This window comes from Schistocerca cancellata, chromosome 8 (genome assembly GCF_023864275.1).
Source record: "Schistocerca cancellata isolate TAMUIC-IGC-003103 chromosome 8, iqSchCanc2.1, whole genome shotgun sequence".
In the NCBI taxonomy this organism is placed as follows: domain Eukaryota; kingdom Metazoa; phylum Arthropoda; class Insecta; order Orthoptera; family Acrididae; genus Schistocerca; species Schistocerca cancellata.
This window is the reverse complement of record NC_064633.1, coordinates 295,802,472-295,813,953: the sequence shown is the minus strand read 5'-3', so window position 1 is coordinate 295,813,953 and position 11,482 is coordinate 295,802,472. Positions and strand designations below refer to the sequence as shown.

The following is an 11,482-nucleotide window of genomic DNA, read 5'->3' as shown; positions in this document are numbered from 1 at the left end:
AGGAGCATGAAGATACGATACGAGAAATTAGGGCTCCTACGAAGGCATACAAATAGTTTGTTTTTCCTCGCCCTATTTCGGAGTAGAACAGGAAAGGAAATGACTGGTTGTGGTAGAGTGTACAATCTGCCACGCCCCGTACGATGGCTTCCAGAGTATATATGTAGGTATAGATACGATTGACCAATGTATCCCCTGTTTTCCTTTCCTGGCCACACATAGCATCACATGCTTCAGTCAGAGTTTCGCGCTGTGTATCTGGTTAAGGAAAGTTACGGGACAGGAGTGCTAGTTGTCTAATGTTTTAAGTAAAACACCTGAACGCAGTGTTCCAATTATGTTTATTTTCAACTTGACAGCAGACGGGTCGCACTTAGCCCAGGTTGGCAGCCCTCACGGGGAGAGGAGTGTGCGCGGCGTACGGCGCTGCGTACGCCACAGTGATAGGAGTCCAATAGGGCGAGCTGTTCATCCGAAGATGGCTGCACTGTAGGCAGCATGGTACGGGGCGACGTAGGCAGCAGAGTAGGGGGCGGCGTAGGCCACGGGAGCTGCGGCCGCGGTGTAGGCGACGGGAGCGGCGACTGCGTGGGCAGTGTAGGCCACGGGGGCGGCGGCCACGTAGCTGGCCAGCAGGCCGGGGGCCGGCTTGGGTCCGGGGGCGGCCATGCAAGCAGCCACCACGGCCAGGACGACGATCACCTGCAACGAAAAGCGCTAGCTGTTACGTGCACCGCGAAACCTCAGCCTCCAACAGAGAAATGTTTACCTGATCACGTAATTTACACCAGAGACTATATTTCTGATACTATATGTTTGTAGTCAGCGATGTCTAGAAGAGAAACACAAAAACAGAGAAAATGGAAAATCAGTGGAGGAACTCTTTAGACGATTATGTAAGACGAGAATAAATGACTAAACACATCAAAACAATTGGTGATTGAAATACGCGGAAAATACATTCAAAAATGAGAAATACGATTTCGTTTGCGAAGATGCTTGTTGAAGAATTAATTGAGTGGGTTCTTTAGTGAACACTGAAATGAATTTTAGTGTAATGGCAATGGAACAGAAGTATGAGCCAATATTTACGCTAACTGAGGACATCTTAATCGCTTGAGTCTCTTTCACTTTCAATAATCGATCATCATGGTGGTTAACAAACATTAAAGCACTCACCTCCTGCCATGTTCTATTTGTACGACACGTGTACAAGAAAAGCTGAGAGCTTCGAAAACTGAGGAAGACATGTGACATTTACCATATTACTGAAGAGATGAACATCAGATTATGTCTAATGCCCGAGTGAATTCGAAAAGGGTGCAAAAAGAACAACGAAAAAACGAAGCTGCAAATTCATGTGTGGCATATTCCAGCCACGATAACATCCCGGTTTACTTGCGGCACCTATTTGGAGCAAAACATCAGCTTTCATTGATAACTTCCATACCCTTCGTTTGCAGCTGTGGACGCCGATATAACGACCAATTCACCTGTGATTGTTCGACTTACATGATGTTGTCAGAGGTAATACCGTGTATAAGACGCTATTATCGTCTAACTCCAAATTGAGAAAATTTTGTACAAGGATATAGCAAGAACCTTTTCGCCATGATATTGCAAAGACTGAATGGCGAAACAAGAGCGATTAATAACAAATAGGTCTACCCTATAGATCTTAAATTATGAGGTCCATGAAAGATCTATTAAACCAGGAGGTTTATTAAACTATTGAAGCAAGAATTTGAGTATGATATTTGATGGCCGTAGTGTCACTTGTTGTAAATTCTAAGAGCAAAACTTTAGGGTACATAAAACGGACTGAGGACTCATATTACACACCTGTTGTAAATCTGAAATACGTTTGTTTCTTTTTGGATATGTATTATAACAATTTTATGCCTTGGCCCTATATTTCACTTGATCTTTAGCTCTAGCTCCCCTTTTCTACAATCGTTGTCAAAATTGTAGTTCGGAGGGAAAAAAGATACTTTTCACCCCAAATATGAAACATTGTACAGTGTCTTAGGAACTTCGTGGTTTTCTGCCAACTAGTATAGCACTTTATGACTGTTTACATTGTTTGCCAGTGCTGGATTCGACGAGGGATTTCTCTCTTCCGCGGACTGGTTTCATCCTCTCTAGTCTGTCCCAGGACTCCGAAAGTACAGATGGATTAAAGTCTCTGGAGATACAGTACAACAAGCTTTTCGTACTTTTCGCCACTTTACGGGAAAAAATGTAGCGGGTAATGTATTGATGCGAATCCTTTGCTTATCTCCACGTTTAAACGTCTCACCCCGTACCGGAATACAGATTGAAATATTTATTGAGATTTTAATACATTAGTTAGTACGCTACAATACCTACGAACGGATTCCAGGTCCCCCACAGCTGTCAGTTGCAACCTCTAAAGGGATCAGTATAAGACGTACTCGTGAAAAAAGATGATTTTCTACGTTCAACAGTGTACCTCATAGATCAAATGCACTGCATAGTATTACTTCAAATCACATCTGCTACTATTATATGAAAAATCATACTCCTCGAAGGCAGTTATGTCTCCCAAGAGTTTCTTAAGGCCGACAGAACAAAGTTTCCTTTTAAGTGCAGCACGAACGAAATAATATTCTGTGATACAAAAGACTGTAGTAATTCTAATGTGACAGTGATATCATGCAATAGTGGGGCAAAGACTCTGGAAAATAACTGTATCATGTCTCCTTAGACACATTTATTCTGTTAACTCACAAAAATGCTGTGTAGGAATGTTATTTGAAGTAGAAACTCTGTTTCGTACGCAGTGGCCGAGTGGTTCTAGACGCTTCAGTCTGGTACCACGCGACCGCTACGGTCGCAGGTTCGAATCCTTCCACGGGCATGGATGTGTGTAATGTCCTTAAGTTACTTAGGTTTAAGTAGTTCTAAGTTATAGGGGACTGATGACCTCAGCTGTTAAGTCCCATAGTGCTCAGAGCCATTTGAACCATTTTTTGAATCTGGTTCGTACATAGAATTACATTCAAATATTTTCTGCAACTAAGTAAGTTACACTGTATGATCAAAAGTATCCGGTTACATATTAGTGGACATTCATATAGTGTGTGCTTGTGTCCAGCCATATCCTTTATGACACCTTACATTCTTATCGCTACACTTTGAATATGGTGACTGGATGTCTGTGAAGATATGGCAGCCCATGTTTTCTCAACAGCCGAACCCAGTGAAGGTAGTGACGTAGGCCATTGGGGCTCTGGAACGAATTTGATACTTTAAATTCTACCAAAGATGTTACATTGGGTTCAGATCGGAATTCGGCAGGCTAGTCTGTTTCAGGCATACCACTCCATACAAAGACGCTGCTCCATGACATACTGCTATGTGTGAATAATACTATCGTCGTCCCCAAACTGTTCCTGTAATGTACGCTGTACATTATGCTGTACAATGTGCTCATATCCTTCCACATTTAGCGCTTTCTTAACTGCCACATCCTCACCATGGAAAATACCACCGCTCCCCTGCCATGACAGCATCCCATCCGTACAGTAGGCGCTACACATATAGACAAATAACTTTCTCCAGGCAATCGCCAGACCGAAACCCTTCTATCAGATTGCCGAAGGGCACAGCATGGTTCGTCACTCCGAATCATTCTTTTCCAGTCATCTTCTATCCAGTGGCGTCGTTTTTTACACCTTAATACTGACTACAAAAATGTTCGGCTTATGAAGAGACGTTCGATGATGGCACTCCATTCTTCTTAATTCCGTACACACTGTAATTTTGCTATCTGCACTGCTGGTTACACTTCTGAATTCAGGCGTTATTTCCTACGCTGATTTCATGTGACATTTTAAAACTACCCTTCAAAATGCTCGACATACCCTATCCGTCAGTATATGAGCTCTGCCTGGTCTTCGTTTAGTTGTGGTTCTTTCATCGCATTTCCAATGGACAGACTCAGAAGGGCTGAAACGTCCCTATTGGATCTGTTAGTCAGGCAGTGTTCGAAGATACTGAGCTCTCCTGAACAACCCATTCTACTCTGCTGCCAGCACAATACGTCCTGCCTCCTTTTACACTGGCGGGTCCGCCTCTAGTGGCACCTAGTAGTTAGTTCTGCATTATTTCAGAGTGTGCGGAAACTTTTCATCGTATAAGTGCTTATAGCAAGAACAGTGCCAGATGTATACCAGGTATTATACGGAAGCAATGTAATTTCAACATGACTGACTGGTAATGAAGTGGCATTCCCAGAAAAATCTCACTAAAGAATTCCATAGTAATGGCGTGGAGAAAAACAAAAAATGAAATTCGAGGCTTTAATACAAGTTATACCTAAATGTCATTAAGAATGGTGCACTAGCTGAAATAAATGGATAAAATATTAGCTGTATATTTGTGGAGGAATCATCCCGACATTCCCTTGACGCGATTTAGGGAACAACAAAACCTCAATGGAAATGATCAACTCCAAAGTCGTGTGAAACGAAATAAGAAATGGCAAAATGGTATTTTAAACACAGGTCCTTTCGATTACGAGCCCAGTGTTTTAGCCACAGCACCACCGAAACAGTGGGACAATATGGTGACTGTCAGAGTTGGCTTCATTTCTTCGCAACAGACTGAATGTACAGCGTTACCAGCAACTGCCTCCCACCTGTTCCCTCTACTTGATATGGATCGTCGACAAATCAAACTGAAAATTCAGTGTGAGAACTCTGAGCTTTTCAATGTTGCCAGTAGCCGCTGACGTCCAGTGACACAGGTTCATCCAATTATGAGGCCAGAGCTTCAGTCATGGCGCCAAAAAACAGGAGGAAGAGGTTGGTGGCTGTCAGAGTCGTTTTCAATCCTTCACAAGGTACTGAAAGTATCGCGGTCACCATTAAGTGCCGGCCACCTGTTGACACTACTGGATACAGATCATCGAGGACTCTAACCGAAAACCTCAGCGTGAAAACTCGGACTCTTTCAACTCGCTACCTGGAGCTGGTGACGTACAGCGGCAGGATGGCTGAGGCCGGCTCTACTCACCGACTTGATCATGTTGTGCGTTGGTTGTCTGCGAAGTAGACACTGTGCCCGTTGCCGGCAGTTGGGCCTTTATATACAGCCAGCCGGTCTGGCATGGGCGTGCGGCCAGAGCACGTCGCGCGAAGGGTGTTACGTGGCGGCGTGCCGTGCGCTGCGTGACGTGACCGACCTTATGCAGCCGCATGCGCGCCGTGACAACTGGCACACGGCAGCTGGCAGCCGAGCCCGAGCCGCGGCGCAATCGCGGGCCGTCACATGCGATGCGACGCGATGCGGCGGTACGTGACACTCGGCCAGGGACCCCGTCAGCTGGCCCCCAGTGTGTCATGGCTGCTACTGGCTGCACGACGGCGCTTGTTTGCTGTAGAATATCACTGCTTGATTATTGTTTCTTACAAAAGAGTGTGTAAGTAGGCTGTTTAGGTTTTTAAGTTGGTAACGTCACGTAGCGCTTTGTATGAAAATCACTGACTGTGCTGTGTGAAGACTGCGGCTGATTTGCATTGCTGGAATGTTTGCTATTGTAGTACTGGGCAGCTGGATGTGAACAGCGCGTAGCGTTGTGCAGTTGGAGGTGAGCCGCCAGCAGTGGTGGATGTGGGGAGAGAGATGGCAGAATTTTGAGAGCAGACGATCTGGACGTGTGTCCATCAGAAAGAGTAAATATGTAATACTGAATATCATGAACTCTTATGACTTTTGAACATTATTAAGGTAAATACATGGTTTGTTCTCTATCAAAATCTTTCATTTGCTAACTATACCTATCAGTAGCTAGTGCCTTCAGTAGTTAGAGACTTATTTAGCTGGCAGTATTGGCGCTCGCTGTATTGCAGTAGTTCGAGTAACGACGATTTTTGTGAGGTAAGTGCTTTGTGAAAGGTATAGGTTATTGTTAGTCAGGGCCATTCTTTTGTAGTGATTATTGAAAGTCAGATTGCGTTGCGCTAAAAAATATTGTGTGTCAGTTTAGTGGTGATCAGAATAGGTAAAGAGCGAAATGTTCTGCTCAGCTGTGTGAAAATTAAACAACGTAAGAGGTTTATCAGCACAGTAATTCATGAATTTTTCTAAGGGGATGTTTCAAGTGCAATAAGAATCCCATTGTTAAATGCAGATGCGAGAGCGGATAGGTGGAAACAGTCCATTGAATTCTTCCACAAAGGGGACGTCTAGGCTGATGATGTGACAGAAGAAGGAACAGGAGTCGAAAGGGAAGAGGTAGGTGATCCAGTATTAGAGTCACAATTTAAAACTGCTTTTGATGATTTAAGATCAAATGAGGCAGAATTCATGGATAACATTCTGTCTAAATTCCAAAAATCATTAAAGGGATGTGTCAACAAAGCGACTATTCACGTTGGTATGTAGAATGTATGAGATTGGCGATGTGCAATCAGACTTTCGGAGAAACATCATCCACACAATTCTGAGGACAGCAGGAGCCGACAAGTGCGAGAAATATCGCAACAAACAGCTTAACAACTAATGCATACAAGATGGTGATGTGAATGATACACAGAGGAATGGAAAAAAGAGTTGAGGATTGTGACGATAAGTTTGACTTTGGGAAAGGCAAAGGCACCATCGAGGCTGTACTGACATCACGGTTGATTACAGAACCAATACTAAAGAAAAATCAAGACACTTTCACAGGTCCTCGAAAAATTGGTCGCCAATGTAAAATCGCGCAAGGTATTCGAAGTTCTGCTGAAAATGAGGGTCAGCTATACAGAGAGATGCGTAATATATATGAACCCAGAGGGAGCAATAACACTAGGAAACCAACAACAAAGTGGCTCACATTAAAACGGGTGTAGCACAGGAATGTAGAATGACATTTTCAGTCTGCAGTGGAGTGTGCACTGATATGAAACTTCCTGGGAGATTAAAACTGTGTGCCGGACCGAGACTCGGCTCAGATGGTAGAGCACCTTCCCGCAAAAGGCAAAAGTCCCGAGTTCGAGTCTCGCTCTGGCACACAGTTTTAATCTGCCAGGAAGTTTCACAGGAATGTAGTCTTTGCTCCCTACTGTTTATTCTACACACTGAGGAAGCGACGATAAAAATAAAAGAAAAGATCAAAAGTGGGGTTGACGTTGAAGGTGAAACTGTATCAACGGTAATGTTCACTGACGACATTGATATCCTCAGTGAACGTGAAGAAGGATTACAGGATCTGCTGAAAGGAATGAACAGTGTAAATACTATTGAACATGGAATGAGGGTAAACTGAAGAAAGGCAAAAGTAAACAGAAGAAGTAGAAACGAGAATTGTAAGAAGCTTAACAACAGGACTGATCGTCACGAAGTATAAGAAGTTAGGAATTCTGCAACCTAGGCAGCAAAATAACCCATGACGGACGGAGCAAGGAGGAAATAAGAAGCAGACTAGAACTGATAAAAAGGCATTCTTTACCAATAGAAGTCTACTAGTGTCAAACAAAGGCCTTGATTTGAGGAACAAATTTCTGAGAATGTACTTTTGGACACAGAATTGATGGAAGTGGAATATGGACTGTGAGAAAACGGGAACGGCATAGAGTCGACGCATTTCAGATGTGGTGCTACAGAAGAATGTCGAAAATTAAGTGAAAAATTTGGAAATTTATGATATGTCTTATGGGACCAAACTGCTGAGGTCATCGGTCCCTAAGCTTACACGCTACTTAATCTAACTTATACTAACGTACGCTAAGGACGACACACACACTCATGGCCGAGGGAGGACTCTACCTTCGATGGGACGAGCCTTGAGGTCCGTGACAGTACGCCCTAGACAACGCGGCTAACCCGCACGTTAAATTAGGTGGTTTGATAAGGTAAGGAATGAGGAGGATTTCGACAGAATCGGCGGGTAAGGGAATATATGGAGAATACTGATCAAAAGAAGGGAAAGGATGATAGGACACCTGTTGTTAGGAAATACAAGAGGGAGCTGTAGAGGGAAAAAACTGTAAGGCAAGAAACGGATTGGAATACATTCAGAATATAGTTGACGCCTTAGGTTGCAACTATGAAACGTCCGCTTAGAAGAATTAGTGAATTACTGTGCTGGTAAATCTATTACGTTATTTGATTTTCAAACAGCTGAGCAAAACAGAACGTACTCAGACATTTCGCTCTTTACCTATTCTGATCAACACTAAACTGACACACAATATTTTTTAGCGCAACGCAATCTGACTTTTAATAATCCATACAAATGAATGGCCCTGACTAACATTAACCCATACCTTTCACAAATCACTTACCTCACAAAAATCTTCGTTACTCAAACGACTGCAATACAGCGAGCGCCAATACTGCCAGCTAAATAAAAGATTCAAACTACTGCAGGCACTAACTACTGATAGGCATAGTTAGCAAATGAAAGATTGTGATAGAGAACAAACAATGTATTTACCTTAATAGTGTTCAAAAATCATAATATCTATATCAGTCCATGATATGCAATATTACAAATTTACTGTCTCTGTCCAGATCATCCGTTCTCAAAACTCCACCATCTCACTCCCCACATCCACTATTGCTGGCGGCTCACCTCCAACTGCACAACGCTACGCGCTGTTAACAGCCAACTGCCCAATGCTACAATGGCGAGTATTACAACAATGCCAACCAGCCACAGACTGCACACAGCACAGCCAGTGATTTTCATACAGAGCGCTACGTGGCGGCGGCGTTACCAATATAAGAACCTAAACAGCCTACTTACAACTGCTACCCTCTGATGAAAAGGTTGACAGGTGAGGAATTCACGGCTGGCTACGTCAAACCATTCAGAAGTCTGATCACTAAAAAAAACTTCTTCTACGGATATCTGCAGGAATACTGTTAAATACAGACGTCTCTCTTCGGAGACTGGCTCTCACTATGGCTAATCATGTTTCTGACTTTGTGGATGTACACAGTTGTAGGTTATGCAGCCACGATCTTCTTCTTCTTCCGATCGATCTCTTCTCTACAACTTTTTCTTCTGTCATAAATTTTAGAATAGTTTACGTTTCTTATGACATGGCAAAAATATTAAACCTTTCTGATTTTGACTGCGTTCGTCAATTTCTTACACTTATTGATTCGCCTTAGAACTTTGCAAAATCCTCTTGCTGTACGGAACCTATGTAATATTTTTCACTTTCGCAGCGATCTCATAGAAAATGGCATACGTGACATACGTTAGAACTGGTATGCCTCCCCAACCTGAGACAGCAAAGGTCAAGTTAACCCTTTCTTGGATTTTTTTATTGACTTGCGCATAGGATTTCCTTATACCTATTTCCTGTGAATCTCTCGTACATGTTGTCCCTCGAAGCAGTTCTTGTAGCGGACAAGATTCTTCAGAAGACGCAAGCAATCTTCTTGTGATGGTAAATGGATATATGGATGACAAATTTACTTGAGATATGTCCCAGGATACCATTACGATGCTTTTATTAGCAAACGCCATAATACAGAACCAATTCAGTTGTGTGAAACGTTTCATCTCAAAACGTTAATACACTTCAACAGCATAGTACTCTAGACTGTGGCGTAAGAATGGGCTCCGAGTACATCTTATCACCGACTGGTGAGACTGGCATGAGGCTGAAATCTGTTGCTTACATCGAAACACTTTGTAGCTCCTCGTACATCTTCTGCAATTTAATCATATTCATCTGTCTATTGAATTAACTTGTTTACTGTATAGTGTTGTAACTGTAAGTAGGCTGTTTAGATTTTTATATTGGTAATGCCACGTAGCGCTCTGTATGAAAATCACTGGCTGTGCTGTGTGCAATCTGTGGCTAGTTTGCATTGTTGTCTGCCATTGTAGAGGGACAGCTGGATGTTAACAGCGCGTAGCGTTGCGCAGTTGGAGGTGAGCCGCCAGCAGTGGTGGATGTGGGGAGAGAGATGGCGGAGTTTTGAAATTTGTTATACTGGATATTATGAACTGCTATGTATATTATGGTTTTTCAACACTATTAAGGTAAATACATTGTTTGTTCTCTATTAAAATCTTTCATTTGCTAACTATGCTTATCAGTAGTTAGTGCCTTCCGTAGTTTGAATCTTTTATTTAGCTGGCAGTAGTGGCGCTCGCTGTATTGCAGTAGTTCGAGTAACGAAGATTTTTGTGAGGTAAGTGATTTGTAAAAGGTATAGGTTAATGTTAGTCAGGGCCATTCTTTAGTAGAGATTTTTGAAAGTCAGATTGCGTTGCGCTAAAAATATTGTGTGTCAGTTTAAGCACAGTCTTGTATAAATGTTCAAAGGGGACGTTTCATACGTCGACCCTTAGCCGAGGATACCTCACTGGAATCTTCTGATTTTTTCTTGTAGTTTGTGTAATTAGTGTAGATTTTGTTTATTGATAGCTCGTAATTGTAGAGAAAATCTCCTTTGTAGTTGCAGTCTTCCACTGTTGTACAGTAAAACAGTTGTGGCATGCATGCAGATTTGCACCAAGTATTTCGCAGCTGCGCTTGCAATTAACTAGATATTATTTTCAGTTCTATGTTAATGTGTTCTCTTATTTTTGCTCTTCAAATTGTGTTTTTCTGTGTTGTCGTGTGAAATATTGTGACAATAATGGCGTGTGAAAAACGAAACACTAGGCTCCAAAGTGAACTGAGAAATGACAGTGAAGACGAAAGCAGTGTGTTAACTCCACCATGTAATGAATTAACTAATATTCAAAGTAGTAATTTGGTAACTGTGCATAAGGAAATGGAGCGGGCGTCAAATAATGGTGTAGACAGTGAAACAGGTTTAAACAGGGAAGCATTATCGATCGATCGGTCGGCAACAGCTCGCCTCAGGAATTAGGAATGACAGAACACAATATTGCAAATACTGTAGACTCAGGTTTTGGGTCCTCACCGTTTTCTCCAATGAGTGAAGACAAAATTTCTGCTTGTCAAAATGTGAATGTTGCTGGTGCAAATGCACTGCCGAAAAGCGTAGAGGAACAGATTCCAGACACTAATGCATTGTTATTACAATTAATGCAACAAATGGGACAAAATCTTCAAAAGTTAGACACAATGGAACAAAATCTTCAAAAGTTAGACACAATGGAACAAAATCAGAGACAAACACAGCAACAGTTAGACACAATGGAACAACACCAGAGACAAACACAGCAACAGTTACACACAATGGAACAAAATAAGAGACAAACACAGCAAAAGCTTCAAAAGTTAGACTCATTGGAACAAACTCTCGAACAAACACGTGAAGATTTAACTGCTGAGTTACATAACATTGAATCGAAATGTCAGAAAGTCTGTAATGATGTAAAAACACAAATTTGTGAGCTTTTCCAACCTATTTTTGCGCGTCATGAAAATGCAATTCAGAATCATGAAGCAGCCATAAAAGAACTGCAAACTATTGTTCATGAAAATCACGACACCTTGCAAGCTAAAATTGACTCAGTTGCATCTACCGATTCGGT

At 42.3% G+C, this 11,482-nt stretch overlaps 1 protein-coding gene across 1 annotated transcript; it reads right to left on the bottom strand.

The window, feature by feature from the left end:
* Positions 1–324: 324 nt before the first annotated feature.
* On the bottom strand, positions 325–5,070 carry LOC126095142 (vitelline membrane protein Vm26Ab-like). The gene is made up of 2 exons (XM_049909861.1): positions 5,041–5,070; positions 325–702 (listed from the first exon to the last, which is right to left on the bottom strand). The coding sequence occupies exons 1-2, from the start codon at positions 5,050–5,052 to the stop codon at positions 469–471; spliced, it is 246 nt and encodes an 81-aa protein (XP_049765818.1). The 5' UTR covers positions 5,053–5,070; the 3' UTR covers positions 325–468.
* Positions 5,071–11,482: the final 6,412 nt, after the last annotated feature.